Source organism: Tyto alba, unplaced genomic scaffold (genome assembly GCF_018691265.1).
Source record: "Tyto alba isolate M040663 unplaced genomic scaffold, T.alba_DEE_v4.0 Super-Scaffold_28, whole genome shotgun sequence".
Lineage (NCBI taxonomy): Eukaryota > Metazoa > Chordata > Aves > Strigiformes > Tytonidae > Tyto > Tyto alba.
This window is the reverse complement of record NW_024881302.1, coordinates 12,349,847-12,362,837: the sequence shown is the minus strand read 5'-3', so window position 1 is coordinate 12,362,837 and position 12,991 is coordinate 12,349,847. Positions and strand designations below refer to the sequence as shown.

Sequence of the window (12,991 nt, the reverse complement as noted above, 5' to 3'; positions counted from 1 at the left end):
TTCCTCTTCATGCACAGAGCTGGAATAATAATTTCACATTCCTTTCTTTCAGGTGAAGTAAGAAAAGATAAAACTTACCTGCCAGGCTCCTGGAGAGTTTCAGCTTGGTCCCCTTTTCTCTGTGATAAGGGCTCAGTAGACCAGTAAGTAAAGGCACAAGTTGTCACTTATACCTCCTTGAAGAGATAGTGACATTCTGCCCTCCTTAACAATCTCTCTATAAATTTGTAAAACAGCTGTTTCTAAGGAACAGTTAAAACACAAATAAATCTGTTTCTCTGATACAATTTCTAGGGTGCAAAGTTGATTACTGAACACATTTTGCAGCAAGGGGTGCTACAAAACAACAGAAAATTGAACAAGTACTATAGGTGTAATATGTATCTGTTGCATATTTGTTATCTTTCTAAGTGGGAATGGAGGAAGCACATGTTTTCTTTTCCCAGTTACCATTTCAGAAGTAACACAATGTATGCCCCAAATTAAAGGAACAAATATTGACAGTAACCATTCAAAATTTAAAGTTAATTGATATACAAGGAATATATTTAGAGGACACAGGGTGCAAATGACAGAAGGAAATTCTAAAAAGAGGTACATTTAAATAGCCACATCAGCTATCTGGAGATATGGAGAATGTGATGTGGATTTGAAACAATGGAAACAATTTTCCTCTAACAAAATAAAATACAGGTAATTCTTAATCTGATCATTAATTTCTCTGATGGTGGTATAGTCCCTGGAGAGAAGCAAAACAATCTCTGTAATTAGTTACACTTAAAATCAACATTGCTGGAAACTATGCTAGGGGTCAGAATAGCTCCAGCAGAGATCCAGATGACTGTGACAATGATTACAGCTGACCCCAGAATTCTTCTGCAGATAATTCTCAGTGAAGCCAATAAGCATAAATGTGGAGTGCTGTAACATGAAAACTTCAAAGCAAGAGGGTATACTTTAAATGGTGGTATAAAAATCAGAAGATTGTTAAATCTGTTTATATAAGTTGTGAATATTGGGGAAAAAAACTTACTGATAAACTCATAATTATTTTTTTTTTTTAGGAAGAAAAAACTATCTCCTATACTAGCATGTTGCATGTCCACTATTGTACATTACTTGTGAACAGCTAAGGAACAATAGTAAATAAATGAGAGGAAACTCAATTTTTCTATCCCTAGCACAGCTGAAGTGCATGTTACTTGATTGCTTTAACTGAATCTGCCAGTATGCTTCACAAGCTCCTGGCAAAGTATAAAGTGGGTTGTTTCTGCTCCCCAGCTGTGAGGATTAGAGGTCACTAGGGCCTTGCTCTTGCTATAAGCCTTAACTGGGGACAGGTGAATGTGGCAAAGTAAGAGAAGTTTTTTAAGCAGTTCTGAAGAATTGAGTCCTGCACTTTCTCCACAGCTGGATATTTCCTATCATGTAATCCTGCTCAGATCAAGCAGCTCATTTGCAAAGATAAGAAACTGGTGTGAATGAACGGGCTTTGTTCTCTGTGCAATTTACTGATTATGAGTTACAAAATCACTATTAAAAGTTTCTCAAAGGCAAAAAGTTTCCAAATTATGCCAGAAGAGATTGCTGGTCTTCTCTTAAGGCTGTGCTATTACGCGATGGCTTTTACCAGTCAGCTCTGTCGTAATTGCATTTATGCTTTTTGTACAAAAGGGCATGACCTTTCTCACTAAAGTGGATTAGGACACTCATATACAGTGGAGTCTACATCCACGGTTATGTAAGTAAAACGGGCATCTCCATAGAGATTCAAATATCTAAATGGAATTTAGGCATCTTATTGAAGTACTGGCCCAAAGGCTACCTCTGCATCTACTCACTTGACAGAAAGATAAGTTACTGGCCAATATTGCTTTGCCAGACAATCCAAACCATTAGTTACCAACAGTGAAAGTAATACAGTGTTGGTGCTTGGTTTTCCCCTTCCTTTCAAAAAAGATTCTGAACTTCTAAGGTTGTGTTTACTAGTACTTTATCATCTCTACTATGGTGGTTGATGCATAAAGACAATAGAAACCAATGCTATGCTACACTCATTAGATCCAAAGCTTAAATAAAACATTAGTTTTACATTAAACAATGACTTTTCTAAAATGTTCTTAATTGGCTGTGGTATCTCAGGTATTCCATGCCACTGTGCATTTTTGATTAAACAAAACTACAAGATGGTGTGCTTAGGGCAGTCTGTACTATGAGACACCTCCTCTGCTAATGATGCAAACTGGCTTCATAGAATTTGGGAGCAGTCTGGAGTTACCTGTCATCTTGGAAAGGCCTCCTGAGACACCAAAATGTGTGAGCGGGGCTGCACAGCTTCCAGGCAAAAGACGGCTCATGTCTGGATGGCTTTGAGAGCGAGCAGGGGACGTGAGGCATCCATCTGAGTACTGGGCCATATTTAGCTTTTCACTGAATAAGAATGGAAAGGGACAGTGCACTTAGGATCATCACACGCTCATGGTGGACACTGTGTTAATGCAAGGAAGTTACTTTCACTCCCTAGAAAATTGTGCATGATTGTGCAGGTTTTGGCTGGGATAGAGTTAATTTTCCTCACAGTAGCCAGTATGGGGCTGTGTTTTGGATGTGTGATGGAAACAGTGTTGACAACGCAGGGGTGTTTTCCTTATTGCTGATGGGTGCTTACCCAGAGCCAAGGCCTTTCTGCTCCTCACCCCACCTGCCAGTGGCTGGGGGGGCACAGGGAGCCGGGAGGGGGCACGGCCGGGACAGCTGACCCCGACTGACCCCAGGGACATCCCAGCCCATGTGGCCTCATGCTCAGCACAGAGAGCTGGGGAAGGAGGAGGCAGGGGGCACGTTTGGAATGATGGTGTTGTCTGACCAAGTTACACATGATGGAGCCCGGCTGCCCTGGGGATGGCTGAGCCCCGGCCTGCCCAGGGGAAGGGGGGAACGAATCCCTTGTTTTGCTTTGCTGGTGTGCACAGCTTTCACTTTACCTGTTAAATGGTCTTTATCTCAACCCATGGGTTTTCTCACTTTTACTCTTCCAATTCTCTCCGCCATCCCACTGGTGAGGAGTGAGGGGCTGTCTGGGGCTGAGTTGCCAGCTGGGGGTTAAACCACAATGATGATATAAACCAGCACCTATATTGTAAAACAGGTATTTATATGAGTCACAGTAACTTCTGAACTTGATCTTCTGTCAGAGTCTACTCCCTCAAAACTCCTTTTGCCAGAAACCTCTTAAGACTTTAGATGAACCTCAAACAGGTTGGAATCTGTTTTTCCAGCAACTATACCATGTCAGGGGAGTTGCAATACTCCGTCACCTTTTCACTCTCTGGCATCAGGAAGGTGTAACTTCAGCGGAAGGTGACAAAACCCTCTACTGGGCAACTTCCTAATGTTACTACACCACGACGGGGTGAACTACTAAATGTAATGAACATGCCAGCAATGAGATCATCCTAGACGTTTGAGACAGACAACCTTATTGAGAGTCAGAGCCTGCAACACTGTCTGCACCGAGGCCCCGGCAGGAAGGCCTGGCCTGGGCCGGCCGGTGGCTGTAAGTGCTCACCGAGCACCCCAGCAGCTCTGGGGTGGCCTTGGCTGTAACAGCACCTTTGCCACATTGCTGCATGGAGAGTCGAGAAAGGGCGTCTTGAGGGCTCATGGCGGTAGCTGAGAGGTTTTACCCTCGCAGAGGCTGGCCAGGGGAGCGCCGGGGCCGGGGCAGAGACGTCTGGCACCCTCAGTCCCTTCGCGGGGGTGGCTGCGGGTCTTCCCGCCCGGTCGCTGCTCCCTCGCCTCGCCGCCGGTCAGGGCTGAGGCGGTCGAGGGCGCGGGCGGGAAGAGGCGCACCCCCTCAAGGGAGCCCTTTACCTCAGCTTCGCCTTCCCCGGGGCCCCCAGCCCGTCTCCCCGAGCACCGTCAGCCCCTCGCGGGTCGGGGCGGGGCGGCCGCCACCGCCGCTGTCAGGGAAAGGGAGGGGAGCAGAGGGAAGGGAAGGGCCGAGCCGCCGCCTCACCCATCAGCTGTTGCTGTCCGGGCCCTGCGCGCCGGGCGCCGATTGGTCGCCGCGCGGCGCCGCCCGGCCCTCGATATAAGGCGGAGCGGGCGGGGAAGGAGCTGTCGCGCCCGCGGTGGCGTCGGTGGATGCGCCGCGGGACGGTGCGAGGTGGGGCCGGGACGGACGGTGAGCGGCTGGGGCGGTGGGGCCGGTCCCGATACGAGGGCGGCGGCGGGCTCGGCCGAGCGCCGTGCGGGCCTGAGCGCTTGGGTGGGGGGCGGGCCCGATGTGCTGTGAGCCGGGGCGGGCGCGAGCCGCGTCTCGGGGAGGGCTCCGCGCTGGGGCAGGGCCGGAGCCTGGGGAGCAGCTGGCGGGGGCTGCCTGCGTCCCCCCCCCCACCTCGGGCCAGGGCCGCTCTTTGTGTCTGCGGCGGCCCGGCGGGAGGGGTCGGGGCTCGGTGACGGCGCTGCCTCGCGGTGGCGGTGTGCCCCGCAGGCCGGGCCAGGGCTCCCCCGGCGGGGCCCGGCCTCCCGAGCTGCCTCTCCGCCCGTGGGCTCGGGCCCCTGCGGCGGCCGCTGCGCTGCAGTCCGGCGGCGGCGCCTGACGGCCCGGCAGCCGGGGCGGGCGCGGGCCGTGCCCGCCGCCAGCCGGGCTCCGGGAGGCTCGTCCCCGCTCGCTCAGCGCCGCCAAACTCGTTGCGGGGAGTTCGGTACGTGCTACGTGTAAGTCCAAGCTGACCGTTACGTTGACAGACCTGGGAGTTCACGGGAACGTCAGTTGTTTAAAACTAATCTTCTTCCTTCCTCTGAGCATCCGCAGTGTACCGTAGTGTCTTGTGCTCTTCCTTTTCCTGACATGACTGCAGGTGTAGGCATCTGTCAGTAGACGTTGCTTTTGAATAGACCTAAAGAACTCAGAACAACTTGTAAGACTCTTGCCTTGATGAGCATGTAGGTGAAACGGCATTGGATCTTCTCTCCCTGACAGCCTGTACTAGAAGCTAGTGGCTAGATGTCATTGTGTAACCCTGGAAAGCCAAGAGTAAAAGGGATTCGGGATGCGGAACATCTAGAGACCAGTGTGATCCCTCTCTGCAGGGGAGGTGTGAGGAGGAACACTTGCCGGATGAGATCCAAAACTGGTGTGACCTTCAGCCTTCTAATAAGGTGATTCTGAAACTGAGTAGAGGACTCGTAGCCTGAGCTCTAGTAGCTACTCAGTACAGGTATGTGATAGACTTTTGGGGTACTTACAGTCTGAAGACAAGCTGATGATAAAAACTGCCTGAATATCAGAAATGTATGGGTTCTACCTAGCTGCTGTTAGGCAAAGCCATTAAAAAAACCCCAAATCACACATTTGGAGAACTACCTTGAATGTGTAAATAGAAATATTTTTTTTATCAGCAAACTTAATGTTTGTATCTCAGCGATTTTTCTAATATATCAAAAATTAAGCTATGCCACAGGATATACACAGTATATTCCTTCTGATAACTGAATGTCAGAAGTGACTCTGTTATCTTATCGGGACAGACCTGCTGATACCAGAGTTCCATGTGGATGTGACACTGACAAATAGGAATCTAGAGTGTGACAGATGCTTTGCCAGCCATGCAATTGCCTTTGAAGCAAACCTCGTCTTAACAGTAGAAACTTGCTTCTAGTTTGGCATAAACTGGCTGACTTGCCTGGCTGGCAGTTACAGCATTAAACCTCTTCCCTTTAAATTGTTGCTGTCTGGGAAACTTCCTAGGCTACTGCTCTCCCCTCTCTTCATTTACTGTGTTCTGTAAAATATTAACATCTGTGTGGTTTAGCTTGGTGTAAAGCTTTAAAAGTGTTTCTTGATTAAGTGTAAGGTACTACTATACTTCGTGCAGAAACTAACTGCTGTTCCAGTCAACACTGGTAAGTATTGGGTTTCGTTCTAATGTTTTTAACAGGTGCTTGAATGCTAAGTTGTTGTGAGATGGTCCATAACTAATTAGCTACAGAAGAGCCTTTTTTAGCTGCCTTCCCTGATCTCTTATTCTTCATAACAAGTATAATAAGGGTTGGGAGGTGATTTGCATTTCAGGCATCTGCTAAACAGCTTTCGGCTTCTAAAATAGCCTCTGGCCAAGCCCCAGTTTGTGCAAGGTAACTTGGCTTTATCGGAAAGAGGTGGCATTACTTGGGGTTAATTAAGACTAACAGTGATCGCACTTCTTTTTGGAAGTGGTGGAGCCTGAGCACTCCTGTATTGTAAAGGCCAAACTTTCTATGGCTGTACACACTTGTGTGCCAGTGGTAGCATGACAGTTCTGATTTCCCTAGAGAGTCTTCCCTCATCTTCCACTGGCAGTAAGGATGTTTTTGTGATGAATATGCAGCATTCCTCAAAAGTAATCTTACAGGAAAAAGCATTTTTCACAATTAGCATGTAGTGCAAACTGCTGTTACTTCGTCTCTTAAAGATCTAAACATGGAGGCTTTTTAACAAAACAGTCATTACTAATCTTTTTTTACTTAAGCTGAAGGTCTGTAGTAGTTCTGTTCTCGTTTCCTTTGCCCTGTCCCATTCAATCTACTTAAGGTAAAATAATGTAATAGAAAGTATACTTCCCAGCTTCTGCCCCAAACCCAAAAAACAAAAGCCCAAAGACTTAATACTTGTACCTTAAACATAGTTGCTTGAGGACTTTGGTATATTTGGGTGAACTATAGTAGATTTCCTTTTGAAGCCCCTTCCTATGGCTTTGGCTTCTATGGTGGCAGTTATTTTTTTTTCAGAAACATGCCTGCAGGCATTAACAATAGTGAACTTAGCAGCAGAATGTCTAGAAACATTAAAAACTTGGTTTAAAACCTAATGCCAGCCTTGCATTGAATTTGTCCCCTAGCAGCCTTCTGCAATTTTAATTGCCTTTCTGTTTGTCCTTTCCTTATAGCTTCTGAAATGGATAAAAAGACCTTCACAAATGAAGTTCTAAGTAGAAGCTTGTATTAGGCAAAAAAGCAGTTATTTATGGAAAAATGGTTTATAGCTGATGTATGAACTGCTTGATTGCTGTAAGAACTGGGATAGGCTATTTGTAGTTCCCACCAGTGAATCTGACTAATCTTGCTAATGAGTAAATATGCTTAGATTCTTGCTTTGATAGCAAGTGTGGTGGGAAGGGATATAGAATTAGAAGCACCACCAAGTATATGTGGATGATGTTAGCAATCCTTTTGAAGATCAGGAATTTACAGCTTTTAATATCTTACAGTAAAAGTGATAAATGAAGTCAGTGCTGCTCCTAGTATGCAACATGGGCTCTTTTAGCTCAGGTATGCTTTAAGGAAGAAGTGAGTCTGAAAGCTAGTTGTAATCTCCCTTGGATAATTTAAGGGGATCTACAGAATGCAGTATTTTTTACATCAAGTGGACTCTGAAGACAGCTTAATCTTGATTTCAATTAGTTGCTGCTGGAAAGAGTAGTGAGGTTGGAGTTCTGTGTCTAGAGAACAACACCGAAACCAAAAGTGCCCCAGGTCGTTCTTGCTGGTATAGTTACAACATGCAAATGTACTGTGCTAAGGATAGAATTAAGGCTGCAGGAAAGCTTTAGCTCTAGGTATACAGCGACCTAAAGCCAGAAAAATTGCAGTATGAACTAGCAACTACACTGTAGCCTTCGGTACCAGAACACTGCAGGTGTCTGAAACAAAACTATCCAACGGAAATAAAATAACAGTGCTACCACCCCAGTTACTATCATTAACTATCCATTAACTAGTTGTTTCTGCCATTGTAAATCAGTGAAGATGCTTAATATGTATTTTTATAGAGAGTACTGGCTCCAGACTCCTTGAGTGGGAAGGAAAAGAAGATAGGCCTGCAGAAGGAATGACTTCTACGCTTTAACTCATTGAGAAGTGGAATTGAAGTGCTTTGAGAAAATGACCTTGAATTTCATCTAGTTGTCATTTTCCTAGAAGGTAAATGTCTGTGGAATAACCTTTCCAAAGATGTGTGGGCTTGTTTTTTCCTACCACTCTTAGCATTAGCTGTGGTATGGTACAATGATGTGAGGAGCTTTCCAAATAGAAGCTAGAAAGGGCTCCTTGATGCAATCTGATTATCTTGACAGTATTACTGTGAGATCACACTTATTTCTGTGCCTAAAGAAAGGGAATGTACTGGGCAATACGTCCAGAGAAAGTTGTACTCTTGTGTCCCAGAGTTCAAACTGATGCAGATCCTTTGAACTTTTGATCAAATAAAAAAGCATTCAGAATTTTAAAGGTAAACAACTGTGGATTTGGCCAAGGAAGATCTTTAAGAGGAATCTGTAAGTTGCTCTGTTGCACTCAAATTTGGACTAGAAATTGTTTAAAAAGTGTAAATCAGTCTCATGCATCCTGGATGTCCTAGTTCTCCATCTCTTAACACTCTTCTACCTTGCTGTATCAAAGCAAAATCACTTGAGACACAGGAGAGCCAAACCCATCTAGAAGTAACATTCTAGTGTAAACAGAGTGAGCATTCATGTAAAACATCCTGCCTCAAGGACAGGTCCTGCAACTTTCTGTTTATATTTACTACTGTTAACATCTCAGTTGTTTTAAAGAGCTCTTCTATTAGTTGGTGATAATAAGTATAAATGACCCCTTGGATGGAAGGATGAGTCTGATAATATTTAATCCCAGTTGTTAAATCTGACATTTTGTAAAGGATTAATGTGTATTTATTCTAAAGGAGCCATTCTGACTAAGCTTAGTTGACTTGCTAGAGCAGAGGATAAAGAAACAAAGCTGTCTACCCCAAGTAATCAGCATGTTCTTTCTGGCCAGCTCTGCAGCTTAGAACTCTCTACTTATCCTCCTGGCTTCTGCTGTAGAACTTCATATATTCTAGAAGCACCAGCTGTGTAGGAGATGCCAGTGACTGAAGTCACCCACTCATGGAGTGCACATGGGCCTGCAAGGTTTTTCCCAGTGCCTGCTAAGAGTAAGACTGATGGAGACTTGGCTCTGATCTTTGTATAGTTTAACATCAGGATTGTTCCAAAAAGTGGAAGTAGGGGTTAAATTGGCTCACAACTTCAAGCAAGCAGTAGCAGTGTTATTAAGCAGTAAGTGTGGTGGTCAGCAGAAGTGTCCAAGAATAGTAAATAAGAATTAGGAGTACTATGCAGCTCTTCACACAAGGACAGCAGTAAATGCCTACCTCTCATGATTCCTCTGAGCTGGTCCTGTGCATGCTTTATTCAGAAAAAGCACCTTTCCAAATAGTGGGCTTTCTGATCCAGCTGTACTCAGGATCCCAAAAGAAATGGGAATGGCAAGAGCCCAGTGTGTAACCTGATAAGAGAAAGCCTTGGCTCAAGATGGAGGTCTGCACACTTAAGAAGCCTGGGTTTTTTTCCTGAAATGGGAACTTGCTGACCTGCCTGTGTTTTCCTAGGTCATACTGAGACCATTGCAGTCTGTGACTGTTAAAAAGGGGGAGGGAGAAATACACTCTCACAGTCCAGTTAGAGGTAGGTCCTTTGTTACCTAGTCCTAACATCTTGCTTTTACTTTCAAACTTCTTTCTCAAGACTGCTTGCAAAGGTCTGTGCTTTGCTAGCTATTATGCTGAGGTCTAAAAACAGCTTGGCAAAGGATCCTGGTGATACAGAGGATGGTGATGTGCAAAGTTTCATATCTCTGATAGACCTCTGCTGTCTACTCATTTGAAGTCTGGCAGAGAGGTGGCATTTGCAATGTTAGTCTCCAGTATTAAAAGCTATTTTCTAGGTGACAGTAACTGTTGAGTTCTAATGTAAGATTATGTGCTGCACTAAACTACTGTAGAGAAACAGTGCTCTAGTAGGTTGCCATTGCTGCTAGAGACTGTGCAAGCTGCGGAAGAGGGCTTAATGTGGACATGCAGTGACTGTATGAGAAGCAAGGTAAACCATCTTTTATGCTGATGCTATACTGTTGTGGTTAGATCAAACCGTGCTGCAGTTCAGACATGCCCTGAGGAAAAGGAAGTACATGAAAGTCACTCTTAATCACCCTCAGCTGATCACCCTGTGTTGAATAAGCACTGCAGAACCAAGATGATCACAACAAAAATCATATGCCTCTCTGGCTGCAGTGGGCACATAGCTCTGCTGAGGGTGTGTGGTGTGGTTAGTTTTGTTTTTCTTACTTGGGCAAAATCAGGTCTGCAGGACTTGGTTGGTTGCATCAGGTACACTACAAGCTATTGGCTGCTGTATTTTACAGGGCTAGAAATGTAGCTGGAGTGTGTGCAAGTTAGGTGACATTGGACCCTAATGATACTCATGCTGAACTTCTCTTCAGTGAATGTGTCCTTGCTGAAATGACTACACGGCAGTGTGCATGGGTCTGCCATTCCATAAGATGGTAGGGAATAAACCTAGTCTCTACCTTGAGTTCTGTTGGTAAAGATACTGCACTGTAATTGCCTTGATTCTTTCATGTTGAAATGCTGGTGAGAATTCAAGTGCAGTAAATAGCACTTACAATAACCTAATGATTCTGGCTCAGGGTTGGTCAAGACTGATTTCTGAGGGGTTTGTATGAAGGTGCTGCTGTTGCAGCTGAGCCACTGCAACAAGGATGGTGAGGATGTGCAAGTGGAGAGCAGTGACGAGTGGCATTCCTCAGGGGTCAGTGTTGGAACTGGCGCTGTTTAACATCTTTGGCAACAGGGACAGTGGGATCAAGTGCACCCACAGAAAGTTCACCAACACCAAGCTGTGTGGTGCAGTGACACGCTGGAGGGAAGGGATGCCATCCAGAGGGAGCAGGACAGGCTGGAGAGGTGGGGCTGTGAGAAACTCAGTAAGTTCAACAAGGCCAAGTGCAAGGTCCTGCACGTGGGACGGGCCAATCTCAAGCACAAATCCAGGCTGGGCGAGGAGTGGTTGGAGAGCAGCCCTGTGGAGAGGGACTTGGGGGTAGCAGTGGATGGAAAACTGCCTGTGAGCCAGCAATGTGTGCTCGCAGCCCAGAAAGCCAACCCTGTCCTGGGCTGCATCAAGAGAAGTGTGGGCAGCAGGGTGAGGGAGGGGATTCTCCCCCTCTACTCTGCTCTCGTGAGTAAGTGTAGTGCATTACCTTCAGTACTGTGTCTGGCTTTGGGGCCCGCAACGTCAGGACATGGACCTGCTCAAGTGGGTCCAGAGGAGGCCGTGAAGATGCTCAGGGGACAGGAGCATCTCCCCTGTGAGGCCAGGCTGAGAGAGTTAGGGGTGTTCAGCCTGGAGAAGGGTCTGGGAAGACCTTAGAGCAGCCTTGCAGTACTTAAAGGGGGCTACAGGAAAGGGGTGGAGGGACTCTATCAGGGGGTATATGGATAGGATATGGGGTAACAGTTTTAAACTGGAAGAGCGTAGATTTAGATTAGGTCTAAGGATTAAATTCTTTACTGTAAGGGTCTGTTTCTTCTCATTCTGCATCCTAGTAAAAATTGTTACCTCTTAGCAGGCTGACCATGTGTTATCTTGAAAAGCATGTCAAGAGTTGAAGTAAGTTTAGCTTTCATTTGCTTTAGTTTGATATAGAAATCAGCATCTTCAAAGGCACTGAAGAAATAGCTTAATGATTAAAAATGGTAGGAATGTGAGAAGCCCAAAGCACTGAATACAAGAGTGCCATTGTGAAGGACATCAACCATGAATATAATGTTGCTGAATACGGTAAAACTGCACAACTTCATTAAGTGTCTATTCTTTCCTCTGCAGGAGTTTGAAGATGCAGCAAGCCTTATAGTGAGGACAGAAGAATCTCCTTAGAGAAGTCAGACAATCTGAAATAGTGACCATGTCTATTATGGATCATAGTCCCACCACTGGAGTGGTGACAGTTATTGTTATTTTAATTGCTATTGCGGCTCTTGGTGCCTTGATACTGGGCTGCTGGTGCTACCTGCGTCTGCAGAGGATCAGCCAGTCTGAAGATGAGGAAAGCATTGTGGGCGAAGGAGAAACTAAAGAGCCCTTTCTTCTGGTGCAGTACTCTGCTAAAGGACCTTGTGTAGAGAGGAAAGCTAAGCTAACTCCAAATGGCACAGAAATACATAGCTAACTTGGAGCAACACACGTATATGGACTCTGCTTATGATGTGTGTAACCAGAAGAATCTCTATACTGTGAAGAACCTGGTCACATGCACACTACTCATCAGAAAACACCCTGATGAGGATTAAATAAGCTTTGATTGCAACTGCATGCACTGAGAAGTTGCACTTTGCATCAGCTGTGTATCCTAATTCCTCTACAACAGGAGCTGACTCACCTGGCGTAATGTCCATTGCCGGCAATGGACACAAGGATATATTGGTGTGAGGAGACTACTAGTGTTGTTTTGTTACTTGAATGTTTAGCTGAGCCTATTTTGATGGATCTACTACTGTAATATGAACTACTTTACAACTGTGAACTGTAAATAGGCTGCCAGAAGCTTTTTGCTTTGTGTTCCACATCATATGGGACTCATGATGCAACTGTACATAACACAAGGGGACTCCTGACCAACTCTAGATGGGAATCCAGACCTTCAAAACCAAATCTGCAGTTAAAGCTTGCTTCTGCTACTGACTTGGGTTCACAGCCATAAAGTCAGAACTCCTGCTCTTAACAGTTTGTTGGACTAATGCAGAATATTTTCTCTAAAAAGCAGGTATAAGCCTTCAGTAACATGTTGAGGGAGGAAATACAGGAGCTACAAGAAAGGAAGTGATTTCCTTTAGTTGCAGCTAGGTGGGTTAAGCTTTTGGCTGCTGGAACTGAGCTCTCTATGTAGCTACTGCAAGGAAACTGCCATTTTGATGGATTCCAACCTGGGAACTAATGATGGATACTGAACAACCAGGGATGGTCCAGAAGGTTTCCAGGATTTTGAAATGGCAGCAGAGCAGGCTTTTCTCTTCTGTAGGTCTGCATGCTGAAACTGCAGAAGTAGTTACTTATTAAAACTGGTGTAAGTACAACTAGTATGAATTTTT

General features: G+C 45.4%; 2 protein-coding genes across 10 annotated transcripts in view; one reads left to right on the top strand and one right to left on the bottom strand.

Moving 5' to 3' along the window:
- The window catches only part of LITAF (lipopolysaccharide induced TNF factor), a 90,812-nt gene extending 87,699 nt beyond the window's left edge, over positions 1–3,113 (bottom strand). The window contains exons 1-2 of the mRNA XM_032983614.2: positions 2,985–3,113; positions 2,279–2,430 (exon numbers count right to left, since the gene is read on the bottom strand). The gene's annotated coding sequence lies outside the window, so the exon portion shown is untranslated. The remainder of the gene's footprint in view (positions 1–2,278; positions 2,431–2,984) is intronic.
- Positions 3,114–4,009: 896 nt separating this feature from the next.
- Positions 4,010–12,311, top strand: SNN (stannin). 9 transcript variants are annotated; one of them, XM_042798605.1, is made up of 5 exons: positions 4,010–4,186; positions 5,098–5,225; positions 7,815–7,965; positions 9,434–9,509; positions 11,730–12,311. In XM_042798605.1, exon 5 carries the CDS (start codon positions 11,809–11,811, stop codon positions 12,070–12,072), a length of 264 nt encoding a protein of 87 aa, XP_042654539.1. In that variant the 5' UTR covers positions 4,010–4,186; positions 5,098–5,225; positions 7,815–7,965; positions 9,434–9,509; positions 11,730–11,808; the 3' UTR covers positions 12,073–12,311. The 9 variants fall into 9 exon arrangements, with proteins under 9 accessions (XP_042654539.1, XP_042654540.1, XP_042654537.1 ...); XM_042798606.1 differs by having other exon boundaries at positions 4,988–5,166; XM_042798603.1 differs by having other exon boundaries at positions 4,988–5,225.
- The last annotated feature ends 680 nt before the right edge of the window (positions 12,312–12,991 follow it).